The 21,758-nt window shown below is 42.9% G+C and overlaps 1 protein-coding gene across 2 annotated transcripts in view; it reads right to left on the bottom strand.

Moving 5' to 3' along the window:
* Positions 1-384: 384 nt before the first annotated feature.
* Positions 385-21,758, bottom strand: part of LOC112230866 (alkylglycerol monooxygenase) — a 35,706-nt gene continuing 14,332 nt past the window's right edge. For both annotated transcript variants that reach the window (XM_024397212.2, XM_024397203.2), the window contains exons 6-13: positions 20,901-20,967; positions 20,716-20,781; positions 20,554-20,633; positions 19,855-19,989; positions 18,839-18,955; positions 13,391-13,473; positions 13,009-13,111; positions 385-999 (exon numbers count right to left, since the gene is read on the bottom strand). In XM_024397212.2, the coding sequence (XP_024252980.1) occupies positions 919-999; positions 13,009-13,111; positions 13,391-13,473; positions 18,839-18,955; positions 19,855-19,989; positions 20,554-20,633; positions 20,716-20,781; positions 20,901-20,967 (732 nt within the window). In that variant the 3' untranslated portion in view covers positions 385-918. The remainder of the gene's footprint in view (positions 1,000-13,008; positions 13,112-13,390; positions 13,474-18,838; positions 18,956-19,854; positions 19,990-20,553; positions 20,634-20,715; positions 20,782-20,900; positions 20,968-21,758) is intronic.

Below are 21,758 nucleotides of genomic sequence, written 5' to 3' on the forward strand. Positions count from 1 at the left end.
TTTTGTCAGTTACCTGTATTAGGCAACACCAGGTACAGATCTTCCTCCTCCAATCCATACCTTAACTATTATTTGGGGAAATACAAAGCTGGCCCAAGATCAGAATCTAGGGGCAACCTTATCTATAAAATGAACGCAGTCTTAAGGCAACAATAGTGCCACCTGGTGCAGAATCCTGAAACTATTTTCCAGCCCATGCTAGTGAAGTAGAGAATGCTTCTATTGTGTTACTTATTTAGATACCCTAATACGAATTAATCACAGTTTTAGTTATAAAAAATACATGAATATCTAATACATTGTTTTTTTCTGAAACTTGTCTAATTTAGTCGAGCATGCTGTACTGCTGGCCTACAGACCAGCTAAAATGATGAGTGAGACTGGTAACAGAAAACTGTTTAGTCAAAAATGGAACTGAAAAATATAGAGTTAAGAAGTATTACATTTCATGAAAAAAGGGATCCTAGGAAAAGTTACCCTGCAGTTTTAGGAGGTATTTGTTGTACAGGTAAAGGTGTAGGTGAAGACAGTTTTAAAAGTCATTCATAATATTCTCAATGGCTCACTAAACAGGAATGTATTACATTGATTGTCATCAATCAATCACTGAATAGCACCATATAACAGTACAATTTGAACAAAATCAGAAAAGCTACCTTCCATAAGAAACGTAGAAACACTAAGCATGGCCATAAAGGTATAGTGCCTATGGCCATTCATACACACTATGCTTGTCCGATTAAAAACATTAACAAATATTATTATGAGGCAAGACATGCACATTATATATATTATTTGATTCATAGAAGCTTGTATGTTGGTTTATATGTGGGAAAGTGTGGCTACCTAAAGTCATGGCTAAAGTCCTTCAAACATTTGATGGAGCCAGGTACAGTAAGCCAATGGGACCTGACAATCTCATGTTGTCTTCTTCTTGACTGCAATCAATTGGCTGAATGTCTGCAGGCCCCAGTACAGCAGGGAGATGGAGACAAAGGCCTACAGAAAGAGCGAGAGGGAGAGAGAGAGAGAGAGAGGCGTTAGGCCAATGTGTTCTTTACTTTATTAGGTGTCTGTGAGTACTGACTGACTCCTTTTACACCTACATCTTGTTGGGACTAGATGCTGTTTGTGAGCACTTACCCCAAACAAACATTCATTTTTTAAACGTATTGTTTCCAAAATACTCTGGATTGCTTCAAAGTAGATTTTATTTGCTTCATTCTCTTACCCTCATTTTTGGTGTACCATTGTATGCATTCATTCATGTACACTGGACATGATGGTCAGACTGACAGATCTAGATACATAGGATAGTAAGGAAGGATCGATCGATATTATATCTGCCCCACAATTGATAAAGGAGAATAATAACACAGCTTTCACTTAATACATGATTGAAAGAAGACACAGAAGAACTGTGAGCCAGACATATTAGCACGGGACATATAAGGAACGGCAAAGGTTAAGGAGTAGGGCAAAATCATCTCCCATGATGCTCTCATGTTGGGGTCAAGAAGCCGAACGCCACGGGGGAATATGCCAGAACATTCTGCCAAAAGCTGTCCTGTGGCGCCTGTCCCTCCTCCCCCGACCCCCTTTCACTCTGTGATCTGGCCCATAAACTGCATCCTACCTCGCAGAGCAAGCCAAACCAGGCCCCTGTCCATCACAGGCAACGGCCTGATGGGAAAAAAGCAGCGTTTCCTCTGGACGCCACAGCTGTTTTCCTCCGAGAGGGAGAGTGGGAGGGAATGAGAGAGCACAACAGGGCCTGGAATGTCCCCCCCGCTTTTCCGCCCCTCACTACCTGTCCTGGCAACAGGTTCCCCACTGAGGGAAGGAGAGGACGGAGGGAGGGAAGGAGAGGAAGGAGGGAGGGAGGGAGGGAAGGAGAGGACGGAGGGAGGGAGGGAAGGAAGGAAGGAAGAGGGGGGGTTGAAGAAAAGAGAAAAGGAGAGGGAGGCAACCTGGGCCTGAGACCAAAGCCTCAACGTCTAGGGCGGACATACCTTTTTACACTGCAGCACTTTACAGAGACATGACGTTGTGATGTGAGCTGTACCCATCCCGGAGATGGATTGGGATCGAAAGTGAAGCAAGGCCTCAGGAGTACCCCACAAATCACATAACAGGCCGAGCTGTCTGTTGGATCGACCGGGAGTACAGTATTGGTTCTACTCCCATCTCTCTGTTGGCCGTACTAAGCTACATTTTAATAGACTTCTCTGGGAAAATACTGCATGTGGGATAGATTACATGCGGAAGCGGGGGTTTGATCGTCTGCAAATAAGCACTACGAACAGAGAACACTGGTTCACCAAGTAGGAATCTCAACAAATCCACTCTCACTCACTTTGTTTTGATTTCAAGAGAGGGTAGTTCGTTAGAGCACCAATGAGTCAAACAAATGGGCTCAGAGCAGGACAAATAGAAATGCATGTGGTAGATCTTAATTTCTGAGTAGTTTCTGTTTTCTTGGGTCCAAATCAAGATATGTTTCTGACCAAGGAGGATACACTTCTACAGTAATGTCGAGACTGCATTGACTATTCGGCCATCATGTGATAAATAAAGTGATATATTGAATAGTCAAGAAAGCTGCCACCAGGTGAGAGGGTAGCCTTTCCTCTCATACCTTTGACTCCCAACCTCCCTACATTGGGGTACCTGTGGCAGTCCTGGGCAGTAGGGGGTTAACATGGTGGCGCCCTGAGTTCTCCCATGCAGCTGCACTCATGATTGAAATGAAAACAGCGCAAAATGGGTGCTGTCAGGAGTGTGATATATGACTTGTAATGGGATGTTTCCAGAGCTCCCCTCCCGTCCATATGGCTAGCCTGCCTGCCTACAGTACACATTAGGAGAGAGAGGGAGGGAGAGAGAGAGAGATGCAATACTCAAACATCTGCATAACAGGGCTAGGAAATTCTTAGACACAAACACATACTCCCTCATTCGCAGGCAGGGATACACATGAGTGCACACACACGCAGGTGTAGGTTTGTATGCATGCATGCATGCAGTGCATTCAGAAGGTACTCAGACCCCTTGACTTTTTCCACATTTTTTTACATTACAGCCTTATTCTTAAATGTATTAAAACACATTTTTTCCCTTATCAATCTACACACAATACCCCACAATGACAAAGCATAAATGCATTAAATATAAAAAAGAGAAATACTTTATTTACATAAATATTCAGACCTTTAGCCTTGAGACTCGAAATTGAGCTCAGATGCATCCTGTTTCCATTGATCATCCTTGAGAAGTTTCTACAACTTGATTTGAGTCCACCTGTGGTAAATTAGATTGATTGGCCATGATTTGGAAAGGCACACGCCTGTCTATATAAGGTCCCATTGTTGACAGTGCATGTCAGAGCAAAAACCAAGCCATGAGGTTGAAGGAATTGTCTGTAGAGCTCCGAGACAGGATTTTGTCAAGGCACAGATCTGGGGAAGAGTACTAAAGGGGGGGGTGCAAATAGTCTGGGTAACCAATACTGTACAGGTGTGCCAAGCTTGTAGCATCATACCAAAGAAGACTCAAGGCTGTAATCGCTGTCAAAGGTGCTTCAACAAAGTATTTAGTAAATGGTCTGAATAGTTATGTAAACGTGATGTTTCAGTTTACATTTTTTATTAAATTTGCTAAAATGTTTTTAAAAAACTGTTTTTGCTTTGTCATTACGGGGTATTGTGTGTAGATTGATGGGGGGAAAAACGATTTAGTCTATTTTAGGATAAGACTGTAACTTACATTTTTTTTGAAAAACTCAAGGGGTCTGAATACATTCCCGAATGTACTGTACATGCACTCAAATACACACACATGCTCGAAGGTAGGCACATGGACATATATGTAGCAAACACACACATGCTCCTCTCCTGCTGGGTCTAGTTCCTCCCTCTTCACTATAAGCAGACACACTTGACTCCTGTCTTTGAACCCAGTCAACAGAGAGATGCTGAGCAGGTTAATGTCTCTCCAGAGAGGCTACTCTGTCTGGTGCTTAACAACTGTACAAGAGCCATGGGAAACACTCTCCAACACACACATACAGAAACACAGATAAACGGACACACACACACAAATGCATGTATGTACGCATGCGCAGACACCCACGTAACACACATATAGCTTGTGCAGTAGTAATGTAGCAAAATAGTCATGATTAAGTCACAAATGGACTCCTTCAGTGTCTCAGTCTACTCTTTCCACTCTTATCAGCACTATTTTCTCCAAGGATGTCAGAGGACAGATCCAAGGACACTACAAACCTATTTGGTCCATGAGGCCTTTCCCCTTTCTACTGTTCTGGGGTCAGCGAAAGTGAAGGATAATTCACCATCCTGACCTCCTGGCTGTGTGTCTACACACTATTACACTGTCATTACTGCAAAAGCCATAGGCTTGGCACATTCTAAAGCCTCAGCCATGGAGGTTTAGGGTCATGTCTCTAATGGCACCCTGTTTCCTTTATAGTGCACTACTTTTGAGCATAAGGCCATAGGGCTCTGGTCAAAAGTAGTGCACTTTATAGGGAATAGGATGCCATTTGGGATACACATTGTAAGCCTCAGCCATGAAAGTCTCGATCTTACTAATACCCATAATGCTCTGGGTGGCTCCAGCGTTGAGGCGGCCCACTCCGGAGAGCGCAGGCGGAAAGTTGGCAGCCGCGGCGCAACGGGAGCGGGTCCAGAAACAAGGGATGAAAAAACAAAGGAGCGAGAAAGAGAGAGAGGGAAAGAGGGGGAGACTTCTGCCTTGCAAAATCAAGCCCGGTGTGCTTTGATGGAGCAATCAGGCCAAGGCAAAGCCCTAGAACTAGAGTCTCAGCGGACGTTCTGTAAATCAGTTTAATGGGATTCCACAGAGAAGGGCGAAGAAGGATGGAACCCCAGGGGCTTGTAAGAGAGAGAGAGAACAATCCTTCCCTACCCTCCTTCCCTTCTTTCGCTCCACCTCCACCTCTGTCTTCTCCTCCCTCTCATCCTCTACTCTGTTAGCGTATTGTACTGTAGGAACCTGAAGCATGATCACATTCAACCATCCTGGCTAGTGGCTAGTAGTGGCCGGGGACTTTAATGCATGGAAACTTAAATCCGTTTTACCTCATTTCTATCAGCATGTTAAATGTGCAACCAGAGGAAAAATAACTCTAGACCACCTTTACTCCACACACAGAGATGCGTACATACAAAGCTCTCCCCCGCCCTACATTTGGCAAATCTGACCATAACTCTATCCTCCTGATTCCTGCTTACAAGCAAAAAATAAAGCAGGAATCACCAGTGACTCGGTCAATAAAGAAGAGGTCAGATGACGCAGATGCTAAGCTACAGGACTGTTTTACCAGCACACACTGGCATATGTTCCGGGATTCTAGAATGCTAGAGGCATCATTACAGAACCTGGTTCGATTCCAGGTTGTATCACAACTGGCCGTGATTGGGAGTCCCATAGGGCGGCGCACAATTGGCCCAGCGTCGTCTGAGTTAGGGTTTGGCCGGGGTAGGCCGTCATTGTAAATAGGAATTTGTAGATTACAATTTTAGGTTACAATAAAGGTTACAATTCTTCCAGTGGCATTGAGGAGTATACCACATCAGTCACTGGCTTCATCAATAAAATCGATGACGTCATCTCCACAGTGACCGTATGTACATACCCCAACCAGAAGCCATGGATTACAGCAACATCCCCACTGAGCTATAGGGAAGAGCTGCCGCTTTCAAGGAGCGGAACTCTAACCCGGATGCTTATAAGAAATCCTGCTATGCCCTCAGACGAACCTAAAAAAACGCAAAGCATCAATACAGGACTAAGATTGAATCGTACTACACCGGCTCCGATGCTCGTCGGATGTGGTAGGGCTAGCACACTATTACAGACTACAAAGGGAAGCACAGCCGTGAGCTGCCCAGTGACACAAGCCTACCAGACAAGCTAAATTACTGGCAAGCAACACTGAAGCACGCAAGAGAGCATCAGCTGTTCCGGACGACTGTGTGATCATGCTCTCCGTAGCTGATGTGAGTAAGACCTTTAAACAGGTCAACATTCACTAGGCCACAGGGCCAGACGGATTACCACTCCGAGCATGCGCTGACCAACTGGCAAGTGTCTTCACTGACATTTTCAGTGGTAAGGGTAGGTAACAACACATTTGTCATGCTGACCCTCAACACGGGGGCCCCTCAGGGGTGCATGCTCAGTCCACTCCTGTACTCCCTGTTCACCCATGACTGCATAGCCAGGCAGGACTCCAACACCATCATTAAGTTTGCCGACGACACAACAGTGGTAGGCCTGATCACCGTATCATGACGTGCCCTGGGAGGAGGATCAGAAATTCACATCAGACTAGAAAACATGCAGCTGACACAACATGTTTAAATAGTTGGCACTACAACTCTACCAAAGGACAAGACCATACCACGTGGAGCATTGGCTACACGGCTGGAAATGGTTCAACTCTGAGACTATCGATCACTACAGAATACGAGCAAATCTTAGACGTATAATTACTAGTCTGGAGCTAGAAAAATATCGTAAATATATATACACATTGCAATTATTCTCGAATGAGCGGACGTTCACGTGCAAAGGATTAGCATTTCAATGAATATAATTATAGACTGTGTGTAGTGAATCCATTTTGTCTTTCCCGCTCTCTCAGTCCCCACCCCTTTCCTTTGACTACCAAGCCGTCATACCGGTTTAGCCCACTAGGGACTTTTCTGTCATTGTTAGTAACCAATATTTACTGTTTGTTTGTGATGTATTTCCGTGATTATTTAGTTAGTAAATAAATAGTTAAGACAATTTGTATATTGCTGATTCATTATGGAAACTAGGGTTCGTGCAGATAACCAAGAATTTTACGAAGTTCAGATGAGACTGATAGAAGGTAAAGAATAATTCATGACTGATTGATGACTGAAATGTAAGAGATTTTTTAGATCTCTAAGAGTTCATTCGGAAGACGGAACTCCTTAAATAAACTTCTCGTGGTGCCCCAGGTTATTAATGAGTTAATTGTTGCATGATTTAATTAAATCACATAATCAATTATATGTTAGGTATCAATTTGATAAAATAGTATGTCATCACATTAATGATAGTCACAGACACAACAACCGACAACGATGAGACAGCCTATAGGGAGGAGGTCATAGACCTGGCCGTGTTGTGCCATGATAACAACCTCTCCCTCAACGTGATCAAGACAAAGGAGATGATTGTGGACTACAGGAAAAGGAGGACCGAGCAAGTCCCCATTCTCATCAATGGGACTGTAATGGAGCAGGTTGCTTGGTGTCCATATCACCAACAATCTAGCATGGTCCTAACACACCAAGACAGTCTTGAAGAGGGAACGACAAAGCCTATTCCCCCTCAGGAGACTGAACATATTTGGCATGGGTCCTCAGAAAGTTCTACAGCTGCACCACTGGTTGCATTACTGTCTGGTATGGCAACTGCTCGGCCTCCGACCGCAAGGCACTACAGAAGGTAGTGCGTATGGCCCAGTACATCACTGGGGCCAAGATTCCTGCCATCCAGGACCTCTATACCAGGCAGTGTCAGAGCAAGGCCCTAAAAATTGTCAAAGACTCCAGCCACCCTAGTCATAGACTGTTCTCTCTGCTACCGCATGGCAAGCGGTACCGGAACGCCAAGTCTAGGTCCAAAAGGCTTCTTAACAGCTTCTACCCCCAAGCCATAAGACTCCTGAATCAAATGGCTACGCAGACTATTTCTTACTTATCTATTTTTTACCTTACACTTATTTTTCTTAAAACTGCATAGTTGGTTAAGAACTTGTAAGTAAACATTTCACTGTAAGGTCTACACCTGTTCTATTCGGCTCATGTGACAAATAACATTTGATTTGATTTAGTACTGGGGTTGGAATAGCATGACAGATTAGCGTAGAGGTTTGTGGTCCTCCTTTACTCCTCGTCATCCTATTTTTCCTCATCTACCTCCTCATGAGTAAATGACAAAACATCTGTGACGAATTCCCAAGAACAACATAAGGAGAAAGTTACAGATGGACAAATATACCCCCAGAAATGCTAACCTCCCCTGTTATTGTAATGGTGAGAGGTTAGCATGTCTTGGGAGTGTGATATAAAATGCAAACCTCCCCTGTTATTGTAATGGTGAGAGGTTAGCATGTCTTGTGAGTGTGATATAAAATGCTGACCTCCTCTGTTATTGTAATGGTGAGAGGTTAGCATGTCTTCGGGGTATGATATCTGTGCATCTCTAACATTCTCAATTCCAAAGTGCTGGAGTACAGAGTCAAAATAATTTCAAAAATTGTCACTGTCCCAATATTGTTGGAGCTCACTGTACATGTTATTACATTGGTTAGATTAGAAAGTGAGTATGTGTGTTTGTGGGTGTGCGTGTGTTTGCATGTGTGCATGTCTGTGTTTCTGTTTCTTTTTGGGAGGGATAAGCTCCCCTGCAACAAAGATTGCCTTGCATTATATGATTCACTGTGAGCAAGGATCTCTACACTTAGAAAAAAGGGTTCCAAAAGGGTCTTCGGCTATCCCCACAGGAGAACCCTTTTTAGTTCCAGGTAGAGCTATTCTGGGTTCCATGTAAAAACCCTCTGGGGAAAGGGTTCTACCCGGAACCAAATAGGATTCAACCTGAAACCAAAAAGGGTTCTTTAAAGGGTTCTCCTATGGGGACAGCCGAAGAAACCTTTTAGGTTCTAAACAGCACATTTTTTTCTATCCCCAGTGTCTGTCTGTATCTATGGCTTCAGTTTATTATATTGTGACTAATACATACAGAACTTGTTTTGAGAGCGTTGTTGTTGTTGTTGCGGCATGGAATTTGGACCAATGAGACAACAGCTGGATTTCAAGGATAAATGGCGTATGAGTCTGTAAGTACATAAGTACATAAGTGTTTCCTTGGATTGTAAATTTGACATCTAGTCATGTTGTATATTATTGGTAATGGTTTTGTATTTCATTGATGAATCATTTACGATTAAGGGTCAATTAATTATTTAAACTCCTAAGACAACCATTATGGTGTGCTTTGGTTTTTGAGGATATCAAGTCATTATTCATAAAGTGTCTTAGAGCAAGAGTGCTGATCTAGGATCAGTTTTGCCTTTAGCTCATAATTAATAATATTATATGGACGGGGCGCCTGATCCTTAGATCAGCACTCCTACTCAGAAATGGCTTGCAGGAATTACCACAAAAAACAAGCAATCTATTTAGATTTCCATGGCCTTACCTGGCATGAGCCTTGACAACACATATAAACCATTTCTTACTGTTGAGTGACGTGAACCCCAGCACATTGACGGATACTATTTCACACAGGCAGTAGTTTGGACTGTTTACTTGGAGAAAACACTATTAGCCCACACTTCTTTCAAATCCCTTCATTTTTGCCAAAGAGGAGATTTGTTTTCCATCCCTGGGAGCATTCAGATGATGTCATTCTCTCAGACTTTCCATAGCCCCAAATGATCCCTTAACCTCAGGCGTTTCAGTGTGTTTCTGCTACCAGGCATTCTCTCTCAAAGGGCTCTAATGCTAACCTCTCACACCTGAAAATTAGCTAGTGGAAACAGATCTCTCAGATAACAGTGGATTTTCACTGATTGCTGTCTTATCTTTTCATTCAGGGTTGGGGTGTCAACAATGGGTGGAACTATGGGTTTATGGGACATGTTGTTTTTGTAGATGGGTCAGGTGTTGGGCTAGATAAGAGCTGCCATAAGCTGAGGTGAGCTTTGGTGTTCACGTGAACTTGATAATATTGTTCTGACTCAATGGAGAAAAAAATCCCCCCCTCAAAAATATTGAGAAAATCGAAATAAGTGTTACACAAAATAGAGGAGGAGATCAAATATGATGAATGAATAAGTTATGACGATTTCTGGCATACTTGTGGATTCAGTTATATACTGTTATATGAGCCCTGCTCACAGCGAAAAGTGCCAACTGCAAACAGACCCTCATTGGCAAAGTAGCCTGCTCATGATACTGAATCCGACTACAGACAACAACCTTTTTCTCATTGATAGTGCAGTGAGTGACTCATTTTGAATACAAAGTGACTCATCATTCTCACAGCAGGGCTGAGAAGAGCCCATCAGAGGTTCCTTCTCCAATGCACTGGTCCACGGGAGGACAGGTGTATTTTTATTAGCTCTCTTAAATTGCTATGACTTCACTAGTCAGGGGGTTAACCTGTTGGGAGAGTAGCTCCTTAATGACTGTGAGTCCAACCTGGCTCTACAGCACATTCCCTTACACCTTCAGGCCTTCAGGCAGACAGACCATGAGCCTAAAAAACACATGTTACATCATTACAGGCCAGTCCTCCCAAGTCTCAATGCTCAGCCCCTAATCATAACCACACACGGATACATGTACGCACAAACACACACACATACGGTGTACCTCACCGGGCATACACACGCACATACACACACACGCAAGCTTGCAGGCACACGCATACACACACACACACACACAAACACACACACACACATACATACATATAAACACACACACACATATATATATTCTCTCTCTCACACACACATTTATATACACACACAAACACAAACAGTAAATAAAAATATAAATACAGTTGAAGTCGGAAGTTTACATACACCTCAGCGAAATACATTTAAACTATGTTTTCACAATTCCTGACATTTAATCCTAGTACAAATGCCCTGCCTTAGGTCAGTTAGGATCACCACTTTATTTTAAGAATGTGAAATGTCAGGATAAGAGTAGAGAGAATGATGTATTTCAGCTTTTATTATAAAGGCCAAAGAAGGCCAGTTTTATTGCTTCTTTAATCAGAACAACAGTTTTCAGCTGTGCTAACATAATTGCAAAAGGGTTTTCTAATGATCAATTAAGCCTTTTAAAATGATAAACTTGGATTAGCTAACACAACGTGCCATTGGAACACAGAAGTGATGGTTGCTGACAATGGGCCTCTGTACGCCTATGTAGATATTCCATTAACAAATCTGCCGTTTCCAGCCACAATAGTCATTTACAACATTAACAATGTCTACACAGTATTTCTGATCAATTTGATGTTATTTTAATTGACACATTTTTTTTGCTTTTCTTTCAAAAACAAGGACATTTCTAAGTGACCCCAAACTTTTGAACAGTAGTGTATATACACACACACACACACACACACACACACACACACACACACACACACACACACACACACACACACACACACACACACACACACACATATATATTCTCTCTCACACACACACACTTTACGCCCGCCCACACACCACCATTCTACCTAATACAGCCTGGCTCCATGTGTGCCACTCAGACAGTGGGTGTGGGTGGGGAAGGGAGGGTGAGAGGTACCCCAGCCTTGGTTTACAGGTCAAGCCTGCAGCTTTACAAGGGAAATCTCCAGAGCCACTATAAATACCACAGTGAGCTTTAAGGGTGCTGTATATCACGCCAGTGGGCTTTAAGTGCTTCAACTCAACCTATTTTTTTGTAGTTCTTTTTTAATAGTGGAATCGAATGAGTGATTACTTTCAGTCCCCAGCGTTAATTGATCGCCGCGACTTCAAAACGCCTCCCGCCAGCAACTGAGTTGGCCGTTCACCTCACACGTCAGGACAATATATCATTACCGTACCTCGGTTTCTTTGCTGCCTCACTTGTAGTAATGGGGAACGAGGTACAAAGTCAGGAAACGTTTCATGAACATCATAACGCTTTTCAATGGGCACCACTTGTATAGGCGACATTTATTACGCTCCAACTGAAATACTGAGACATCGAATAGGACCTAATGACTCATTCACAGACAGAGTACATAAAACAAAGATGTCATGGAGAAAGTACTGCCATGTAGCATGTAGTGAATAAGTCACAATGAGAATGTTTTTCAACTTTTTTTATTTGTTTTTATCATCTTGAAAAAAAAATGGGTCTGGGGAAAAAACTCCAGTCTCCTTTTTGAACACCTGAGTGTGCAGATGTGGAGTCACGCAATAAAAGTAGCGATTCAGCCGCAGTGCTCACGTGCGAATCTCATCAGCCAGCTTTGGTTAGCGGCAGACTAGACTAATTGGTTCCAGAAGTGTTGCAGTTCGCACTGCCTGGGATGGCAGGGAACAAGGGAGTGAGAGTGAGAGAGGGTGTGAGAGTGTGAGAGAGTGTGAGAGAGTGTGAGAGAGTGAGAGAGTGTGAGAGAGAGAGAGTGAGAGAGAGAGAGAGAGTGGCCAGTAATGAAAGGTCAGCCATGATCTAGAACTCCACCGCAAGTGTCATACATCGGAGGTAAATGTGGGGCCAGTGACGGTTCACACACACACATAGTCTCTCTCTCTCACACACACACACACACGCACACACACAATGAGGCACACTGGACACATACAGGGACACACACTACTGTATTGGCCTACTGTTACACCTAAACACAGTGCAGCTTCATCCACAGAGCATGGCTGGCTACAGGAAGGGCCAATGCTCTAACTAGGCCTAATGGCCCCTAAAGACTGGCTGTCGACTCCGCTCATCATCAAAGTGGCAACTCCCCCCACACACCACGCCCCACGCATCCCTCCATCACCTGGAGGGCATTCTGCTAGTTGCACTACTTTCTGACACTCTTTGACATGGTCGTCGTTAAAAACAACATTCTTATTGATTGGTTAATAGGGTTGTATTACACTAATTGTTACCTCTGAAAGTATGTTTCGGTCTCCTTGTCACATACAGTATGTCTGTATTTTCTAGTAAAATGTTTGGGACAATGAAATGGTGTGGATAAATGCCTACTTATATCTCTAGCTTTCCATTACAGTAGGATACCGTTATCATACCTCTATGCCCTCAGACGAGGGCATAAATGATAGATTAGCACATCGTATCATTCTCCAAAAGGGGTTTCTAAAAATGGTTTGTAGTAGCAGCATGGTCAGTCTCCTACCTCAATGGGCACAAACTGTGGTGCTGGTGCAGTCATGTAGCCATATCGCAGCAGCATCATCATCAGAACACAGCGCAGCAACTCCAACATGGGTGCCGTTGGCCTGCATAGGGAACAACCGCCAATAAGGAACTGGTTGAAGTGGCATTTCGACTCATTTGATTCAAGTCAATTCAGTCATGGTTTTGAAATCCAATAGATATGAGAGAATCTATTGATCAGTCATTATTGAAGTGTTTTCCCTGTCAATTTTCTAAATTGTTAGACTTAAATTGGGTTGGCCCACATAACCTTGAAGTGGACCAATCTGTGTGTGCAAATTCCAAGCTATTTACAGTGATGGATAGCAGTACAGTAACAGTGATATGTGACAGTACAGTACCGTTGGTCAATGATGAAGCCAATGGAGGTCAGACTGAGTAGAATGTAGCCAGTCATCATCAGAACAGTCAGCTGGGATAGCATCTATAACATAAACACACAAATAATGCTTATCATGAGAAAAAGTTATGGGAAAAATACAATAAACATCAAGTACAGATGTGGGATCTTAATTTGAAAACCCTGTGGCAGGAGAACTTGCAATGCGGGATATATAAAACTTAAAAGTGTATTTCAGGTTTAAAAAGGCTTCTGATGTTTGTCTTTTCTCGTTGAAATTTCAGACTTGATTTTCCCTTACAAAAAAATGTATCAACCCCTACAAAAATGTCCATAAATTATAATCAACATAATAATTCACGTTTCCTCTTGCTGTAGGATTCTTTTTCTGTTGATGCAAACTGGATCAAATTAAGATCCTGCATCTGTATGGTGAATTATGGGCACAGGAGATTTGACTACGAGTGAAGTCATGAGCCATGTCCCTTTTAATAGCCCAAACTACACATCTATACACAGTAAGCATTTATATTACATCTAGGTCCTCTACACAATGTAGTGTAGAGTCTTGCCAGTAACTGTGACTCACACAATTAAAGCAGCCCCAGCACCTCTCTGATTCAGAAGGTTTGGGTGGAATGCGGAAGACACGTTTCGGTTGAAGTCATTAAAGTTGTGTAACTGACTAGGTATCCCCTTTCCCTTTCTCACGCTCAATATAATAGGGATATTACCTCTGACCATGTCTGTTGAGTCCCGCTAAGGGACTTGACCAGAGTGGAAAGACGTTGCGGTGCATAGCTCTCAGTACCGCTACACATCAAGCCAAAGCAAACACTATGAAGAACACTAGTCTTATACTGTACACATTGACATTGACCTTGGTGAGCTGTTTGCGTTTTGTTCGCACACAACCCCAACCTGTGGATGGATACATCAGTGGCGAAAATGCATGGCCTAACCTAAAAGACAGCTGTAAGACTAGCCTCTCCTAAGGGACTCGATTGGTCTGCCAGAGCAGGGGTTGGATCTTCAACACTCCACCCAGAGGCCCTGACATGCAAGCCTCACTGGTCTCCTTCCATGCAGTGCATACACAACAATGTACATTCCCAACAGGCCATATATGGCATCAACATATCAACAGGAAGCAATAAAGTAGTATTTCTTCATGTTTATATGGTACAGGCCCTATAATCGTTATACCCCATATTCCCCTAACCCACACGTGGGAAAGTATAGGCGGGGCGCTACTGTATGTATTCAATTGGGGCAAATAAGAGGTTATGAATCAACTATACTAAAACATTTCCATTACATGGATTCCAAAGACACACAGTAAACTTAACCATCACTAGAATCAGTAACGCTTAAGGCGAGGTCTAAATTGGCAGTAATACAGTAACTACACAGTTATTGTAAGCTAATTACCAATCTATTCAGCATTGTATTATTTGGTCATTGTATTTGATTTATTTATTACATTTTATTAGGTTATTATGCTGTCTTGTACCCACTGGTACTGTTACCCAGGAGACAAAGCAGGTCAGTGAGGTTACATGATCTTTACTTTGGCTATCTCTACCCTGGGGGAATGGACCCTAGACACAACTTAAATGATTGGATTTTAATGCCGGCTCAGTGCGCACATTTTTGATTTTGTCCCATATCATATTTCAACGATAACACTGAGTGAAAATAAATGAAATTCACCATCTGTTGGTGCTTCAGTGACTCCAGCACTGGACTGATAATGTTATTCTTTCTATATTTTTTCTTTCTATCCCCAGAGACCCGGAGATGAACTCATTATTATTATGGTTATCATCACTACCATTATTATTTTCAGGACAAGAGATTGGTTGGATTCTGAGTTGAGGAATTAGCTTTTCGACTTGGTCAATTTACCTGTCTGTTCTCATCGTACATTTACCCAACCTGAAATCAACTTGTAGCGACACGAGGGCCGTGCATCTTGTAGCGACACGAGGGCCGTGCATCTTGTAGCGACACGAGGGCCGTGCATCTTGTAGCGACATGAGGGCCGTGCATCTTGTAGCGACACAAGGGCCATGCATCTTGTAGCGACACGAGGGCTGTGCATCTATACCCATGGTGTAATTAAATCAAATCGAATCAAATCAAATGTATTTTTCACATACACATGGTTAGCAGATGTTAATGCGAGTGTAGCGAAATGCTTGTGTTTCTAGTTCCGACAATGCAGTAATAACCAACAAGTAATCTAGCTAACAATTCCAAAACTACTACCTTATAGACACAAGTGTAAGGGGATAAAGAATATGTACATAAAGATATATGAATGAGTGATGGTACAGAGCGGCATAGGCAAGATACAGTAGATGGTATTGAGTACAGTATATACATATGAGATGAGTATGTAAATAAAGTGGCATAGTTAAAGTGGCTATTGATACATGTATTACATAAAGATGCAGTAGATGATATAGAGTACAGTATATGCGTATACATATGAGATGAATAATGTAGGGTATGTAAACATTATATTAGGTAGCATTGTTTAAAGTGACTAGTGATATATTTTACATAATTTCCCATCAATTCCCATTATTAAAGTGGCTGGAGTTGAGTCAGTGTGTTGGCAGCAGCCACTCAATGTTAGTGGTGGCTGTTTAACAGTCTGATGGCCTTGAGATAGAAGCTGTTTTTCAGTCTCTCAGTCCCAGCTTTGATGCACCTGTACTGACCTCGCCTTCTGGATGATAGCGGGGTGAACAGGCAGTGGCTCGGGTGGTTGTTGTCCTTGTTGATGTTTATGGCCTTCCTGTGACATCGGGTGGTGTAGGTGTCCTGGAGGGCAGGTAGTTTGCCCCCGGTGATGTGTTGTGCAGACCTCACTAACCTCTGGAGAGCCTTACGGTTGTGGGCGGAGCAGTTGCCGTACCAGGCGGTGATACAGCCCGACAGGATGCTCTCGATTGTGCATCTGTAGAAGTTTGTGAGTGCTTTTGGTGACAAGCCGAATTTCTTCAGCCTCCTGAGGTTGAAGAGGCGCTGCTGCGCCTTCTTCACGCTGCTGTCTGTGTGGGTGGACCAATTCAGTTTGTCTGTGATGTGTACGCCGAGGAACTTAAAACTTACTACCCTCTCCACTACTGTTCCATCGATGTGGATAGGGGGGTGTTCCCTCTGCTCTTTCCTGAAGTCCACAATCATCTCCTTAGTTTTGTTGACGTTGAGTGTGAGGTTATTTTCCTGACACCACACTCCGAGGGCCCTCACCTCCTCCCTGTAGGCCGTCTCGTCGTTGTTGGTAATCAAGCCTACCACTGTTGTGTCATCCGCAAACTTGATGATTGAGTTGGAGGTGTGCATGGCCACGCAGTCGTGGGTGAACAGGGAGTACAGGAGAGGGCTCAGAACGCACCCTTGTGGGGCTCCAGTGTTGAGGATCAGTGGGGTGGAGATGTTGTTGCCTACCCTCACCACCTGGGGGCGGCCCGTCAGGAAGTCCAGTACCCAGTTGCACAGGGCGGGGTCGAGACCCAGGGTCTCGAGCTTGATGACAAGCTTGGAGGGCACTATGGTGTTAAATGCTGAGCTGTAGTCGATGAACAGCATTCTCACATAGGTATTCTTCTTGTCCAGATGGGTTAGGGCAGTGTGCAGTGTGGTTGAGATTGCATCGTCTGTGGACCTATTTGGGCGGTAAGCAAATTGGAGTGGGTCTAGGGTGTCAGGTAGGGTGGAGGTGACATTTGATTGTGAGGAATTCTAAATCAGGTGAACAGAAGGACTTGAGTTCCTGTATGTTGTTGTAACCACACCACGTCTCGTTAACCATGAAGCATACGCCCCCGCCCCTCTTCTTACCAGAAAGATATTTGTTTCTGTCGGCGCGATGCGTGGAGAAACCAGCTGGCTGCACCGACTCCGATAGCGTCTCTCCAGTGAGCCATGTTTCCGTGAAGCAAAGAACGTTACAGTCTCTGATGTCCCTCTGGAATGCTACCCTTGCTCGGATTTCATCAACCTTGTTGTCAAGAGACTGGACATTGGCGAGAAGTATGCTAGGGAGTGGTGCACGATGTGCCCGTCTCCGGAGTCTGACCAGAAGACCGCTTCGTTTCCCCCTTTTACGAAGTCGTTTTTTGGGTCGCCGGCTGGGATCCATTCCGTTGTCCTGGGTGAAAGGCAGAACACAGGATCCACTTCGCAAAAGTCATATTCTTGGTCGTACTGATGGTGAGTTGACGCTGCTCTTATATTCAGTAGTTCTTCTCGACTGTATGTAATGAAACCTAAGATGACCTGGGGTACCAATGTAAGAAATAACATGTAAAAAAAACAAAAAACTGCATAGTTTCCTAGGAACGCGAAGCGAGGCGGCCATCTCTGTCAGCGCCGGAAGGCTAAGTTCATTTGTTTTAAATTTTTTAATATCTTTGAATTTACACTAAGACCATAAATTGTGCTACACTGCATCATCAATAGTCACGGTAAATACGTTCCTAGTGCCTAGTGAACAGGGAGGTATACATACATACATGGACATGAGTTATTGCCAGGCCAAGGTCCTAACTTTGTTATTTTCCCTGGAAATTCTGATTACAGCATCCTAAAGGCTATTTAGGTTGGGAAATGGTTGGGAAATGGTTGACTTGGCAATTAAGGCGTTTGTGTTCACTGTTAGACCACCAGCTGCTATGCTGCTGTTTCATGCGCTGGTGGCCAATAAGAGGAGGGAACTCTTTGATTGTGGGCCTATATGGAGGGAGGACCACAACTAAGGGAACACCATGGAGGTAGGAATCACATGAAGACAGGCCATTTTGTCTCAGTTTGAAGGGCTGGGTGGGACAGCACATTTTGGCTAACCAAAACTATGCCTGGGGAAAAAAGCAGTCCAAAGATAACTACTGAGGAACCTGACTTGAATTTTTTTTTAAAGAGGGGGGGGGGGATTTTGGCTCTGAGAGTGGAAAATAATAGACAAAGGTTATTTTAAAGAGGACTGACAGTGAGTCATTCTGACTTGATGGTAGCCGAGTCACTATTTTTCTGGGTAAATACTGTAGAAAAACAACCCAATGAAGAATGTCATAAGCTAAAATAAACAGAATGTTTGTAACTTCTTTCCTTCTGAGAAAATGAAAATGACATTATTTAAAATGGCTAAAATAAGATAGAGCCCATGTGTTTTCAATCCCAGTTGATTATCTATGACTGGTAACTTGGTGCGGCAGCGTAGCCTTGTGGTTAGAGTGTTGGACTAGAAACCGAAAGGTTGCAAGATCAAATCCCCGAGCTGACAAGGTACAAATCTGTCATTCTGCCCCTGAACAAGGCAGTTAACCCACTGTTCCTAGGCCGTCATTGTAAAATAAGAATTTGTTCTTAACTGACTTGCCTAGTTAAATAAAGGTAAAACACATTTCAAAAAACTCTTGGGATTGACAATACATACCAGCCTTGACTCAAACAGATCCTGGTAAACACCCAACAACATTAGACCATGTATGCAGACATAGACTTTCAGAGCCAGAGGCCAACTGGGATTGAATGGCAGCTCTTCTCCAGTAACCTATCAATGACATAATCAAAAAAATATTAAAACAGCAATTTAATACAGCTACACAAAAGATGAGACAATATAACATGATTCCTGAATGATGTGATTTTTTAACATGGCTTATCTTTACGCACATAATAAGATACTTTGAAATGATTCACTACAGAACATCTATACTGTATGTACTTTAAAACTTTGTTTAAAACACCAAATTGTGGAGAACTACATGTTGAATTGGTACAGGTTTCTTGCAGGGGTTTTCCAGGGGTCTTGGGTGAGTGAGTTTCCTTCACTTCACTACCCTTGTAGGTGTTCCAGCCCACAGCTCTGCTTAGCCTCAAAAGCCAACACATTCGACCCTGACTCTCTCTCTCTCACTCTCTCTCTCTCACTCTCCCCTTAGAAAATATCAACGCACTCGTCTAGGCCTACAATGGCAAGCCTTTCAAGATATTTCAGGCAAATTCCAGCACCCTCCACATGTTTAGAATCACCATGCAAGAGTTTAGGGGCCAATTTAATCATAAAGTCGAGGGGTGGAGTTTTTTTTAAGTGTGAAGGGCCTAAATATGTGCCACCATCAGCGCTATTTCAAAGCCAACCACTGGGGCTCCTGATTGGCACTATAGTAACACACACACACACACACACACACACACACACACACAGACCCTTTTCTCTTCTTTACGTCATAGTGATAGGTAATGTATGAAAGTATGAAAGTGTCAAATGTGTCCCTTTTGAGAATGCAGATACACCAAAATTGCTAGAACACTGTCTTCAACTCCCTCTTCACACTCTCTGTCTCTCCATAATTCCACACGTCTTACACACCCTCTCTCACTATCGCTCTCTCGTTTTCTCTCTCCCTCTAATGACAAAACATAACTTCATTTTGAACGTGGCAGTACCTCAGGCACCTCTGCGTGATCCCCCAGCCTTGGTTTGCCAGGTTTCCAACTGGGTCCTTTCCAGAGGACGCCCAATTTATTGAAGATTTTCTTGTATCTGTTGAACCTCCTCCACAAGTATTTATAGTAATGGAACTAAAGGGAAAAATATAAAATATATACCATCACATTACAGTCACATTATATAACATAAGCAGTTTTACTATAAAAGCCCTGATATTACTACATATTCATGGTTGTCAATGCTAATCTGTGCGCTAATTAATACTGTGCCGAGAATGTCCCTCCATTTGGGAGGCATTGCTCATGCGGTAGGTTGCCAGCGGTAAGGGCAGTGAAAATAATCAAACACAACTTCTAGTATTTCATTTTATTGGATTCTTTCACCTCTACTGGGCGGTTTGTTTAAGGTTGCGTAATAATGTTATGGTTACAGCATGGCTGTCCCAGTGGTAACATTTACTCGTATATACTGATTGAGAGTAACTGCTCTACAAATGGTTTGATTCCACTGATGTAATACAGGGACAATCAGACAGTTTGCATGCAGCGTCAGCTCAGTCTAAACACTATGACAATTTGCTCTTTGATAGCTTGTATATGCATTTTATAGTCTAGTAGTTTATCTTACAGTGTGCAAAATAAAACACAACAAATAAGAAAATGATCTTGTATTTTGTATTTTCTCTTGGGACTAACCTGAATATGGAAGATCTCAAATGTGTTTATTTTGTGTACGAGACCGTAGACAACTTTATTGCCCTCTGGAGCAAAGGTACCTGATCAATCAAAATAAGAGAATGTAGTTATAATGACAATGCCATATTACAACAAGCAATCACCCTGTGAACCTTTACTTACCGAATAGTCTGTCCCATATTATCAGAGCTCCCCCGTAATTCTTATCAATGCAATATTCATTTCGCCCTGCCAATGAAATGCAACACATCATTTTTCTTTTTTCGCCAATACTGCACTGATCAGCTCACGTCAAATATGGTAAGAATGTGTGTGTTTGAGAGAGAAGAAGAGGCTTTCTTTCTTACCGTGGTGAACTCTGTGGTGACTGGGGGTGTTTAGGACCCACTCCAGAGGTCCCAAATCTCTGATCACCTGAAAGACAGAGAATGTACATACATTAAACAAAAAATAATACAAAAATGTTTCTCACAAATGTATGTTTTAACTGGTAGTGCACTCCTTGGGTATTTTTGAGCATTTTGGTCAACATACAGTAGCAACTAAATGTATCTGGCTAGAACCCTTTTTTATAAGACTAACGCATTTTCTTATTTGATGAGTTCGGTCTAATGACAGAAATCGTGACGTGGCCAAATTCCCAGATGGAGAGAAGAATATTTATAAAATGGAAGTAAAAGCAACACTAGGATGGAGAGCGGTGCCAAGACAAAAAGGAGTTGACACTGTTGATAATGCTCTTACATACACTTGAACACACACATATGCATACAGGCATGCTTGTAGCTACTAGCTAATATGAACGCACACACTTCCTTCCAGACAAACAAACTAATGCATGCACAAGCATTCCAAAACAATATCTCTGTCATTCACAATCAAACACGTATGGCTGTTCAATCACTCTATTAAGCAGACAGACACACACGCACACACACACACACACACACACACACACACACACCCTCACACACAGAAAATCATTACAGATCATGCCATAAGGCACATATTTCAGAAGAATCTGATTTTTCTTTGGGTGCAACTTTGACAGACATTTTGATGTTAAAGTCTACCCCTGATCGTACAGTCAGTCTGGGAAATGATGTTTAAATGATTCATTATTTCCATGTAATGAGTGGTCTGGCAACAGCCAGAGTTTCATCTTGAATGAAAACGTTTTTTGCAGCTTCACTCAAACTTTTTCA

The sequence above is a fragment of the Oncorhynchus tshawytscha genome, linkage group LG03, assembly GCF_018296145.1.
Source record: "Oncorhynchus tshawytscha isolate Ot180627B linkage group LG03, Otsh_v2.0, whole genome shotgun sequence".
NCBI lineage: Eukaryota > Metazoa > Chordata > Actinopteri > Salmoniformes > Salmonidae > Oncorhynchus > Oncorhynchus tshawytscha.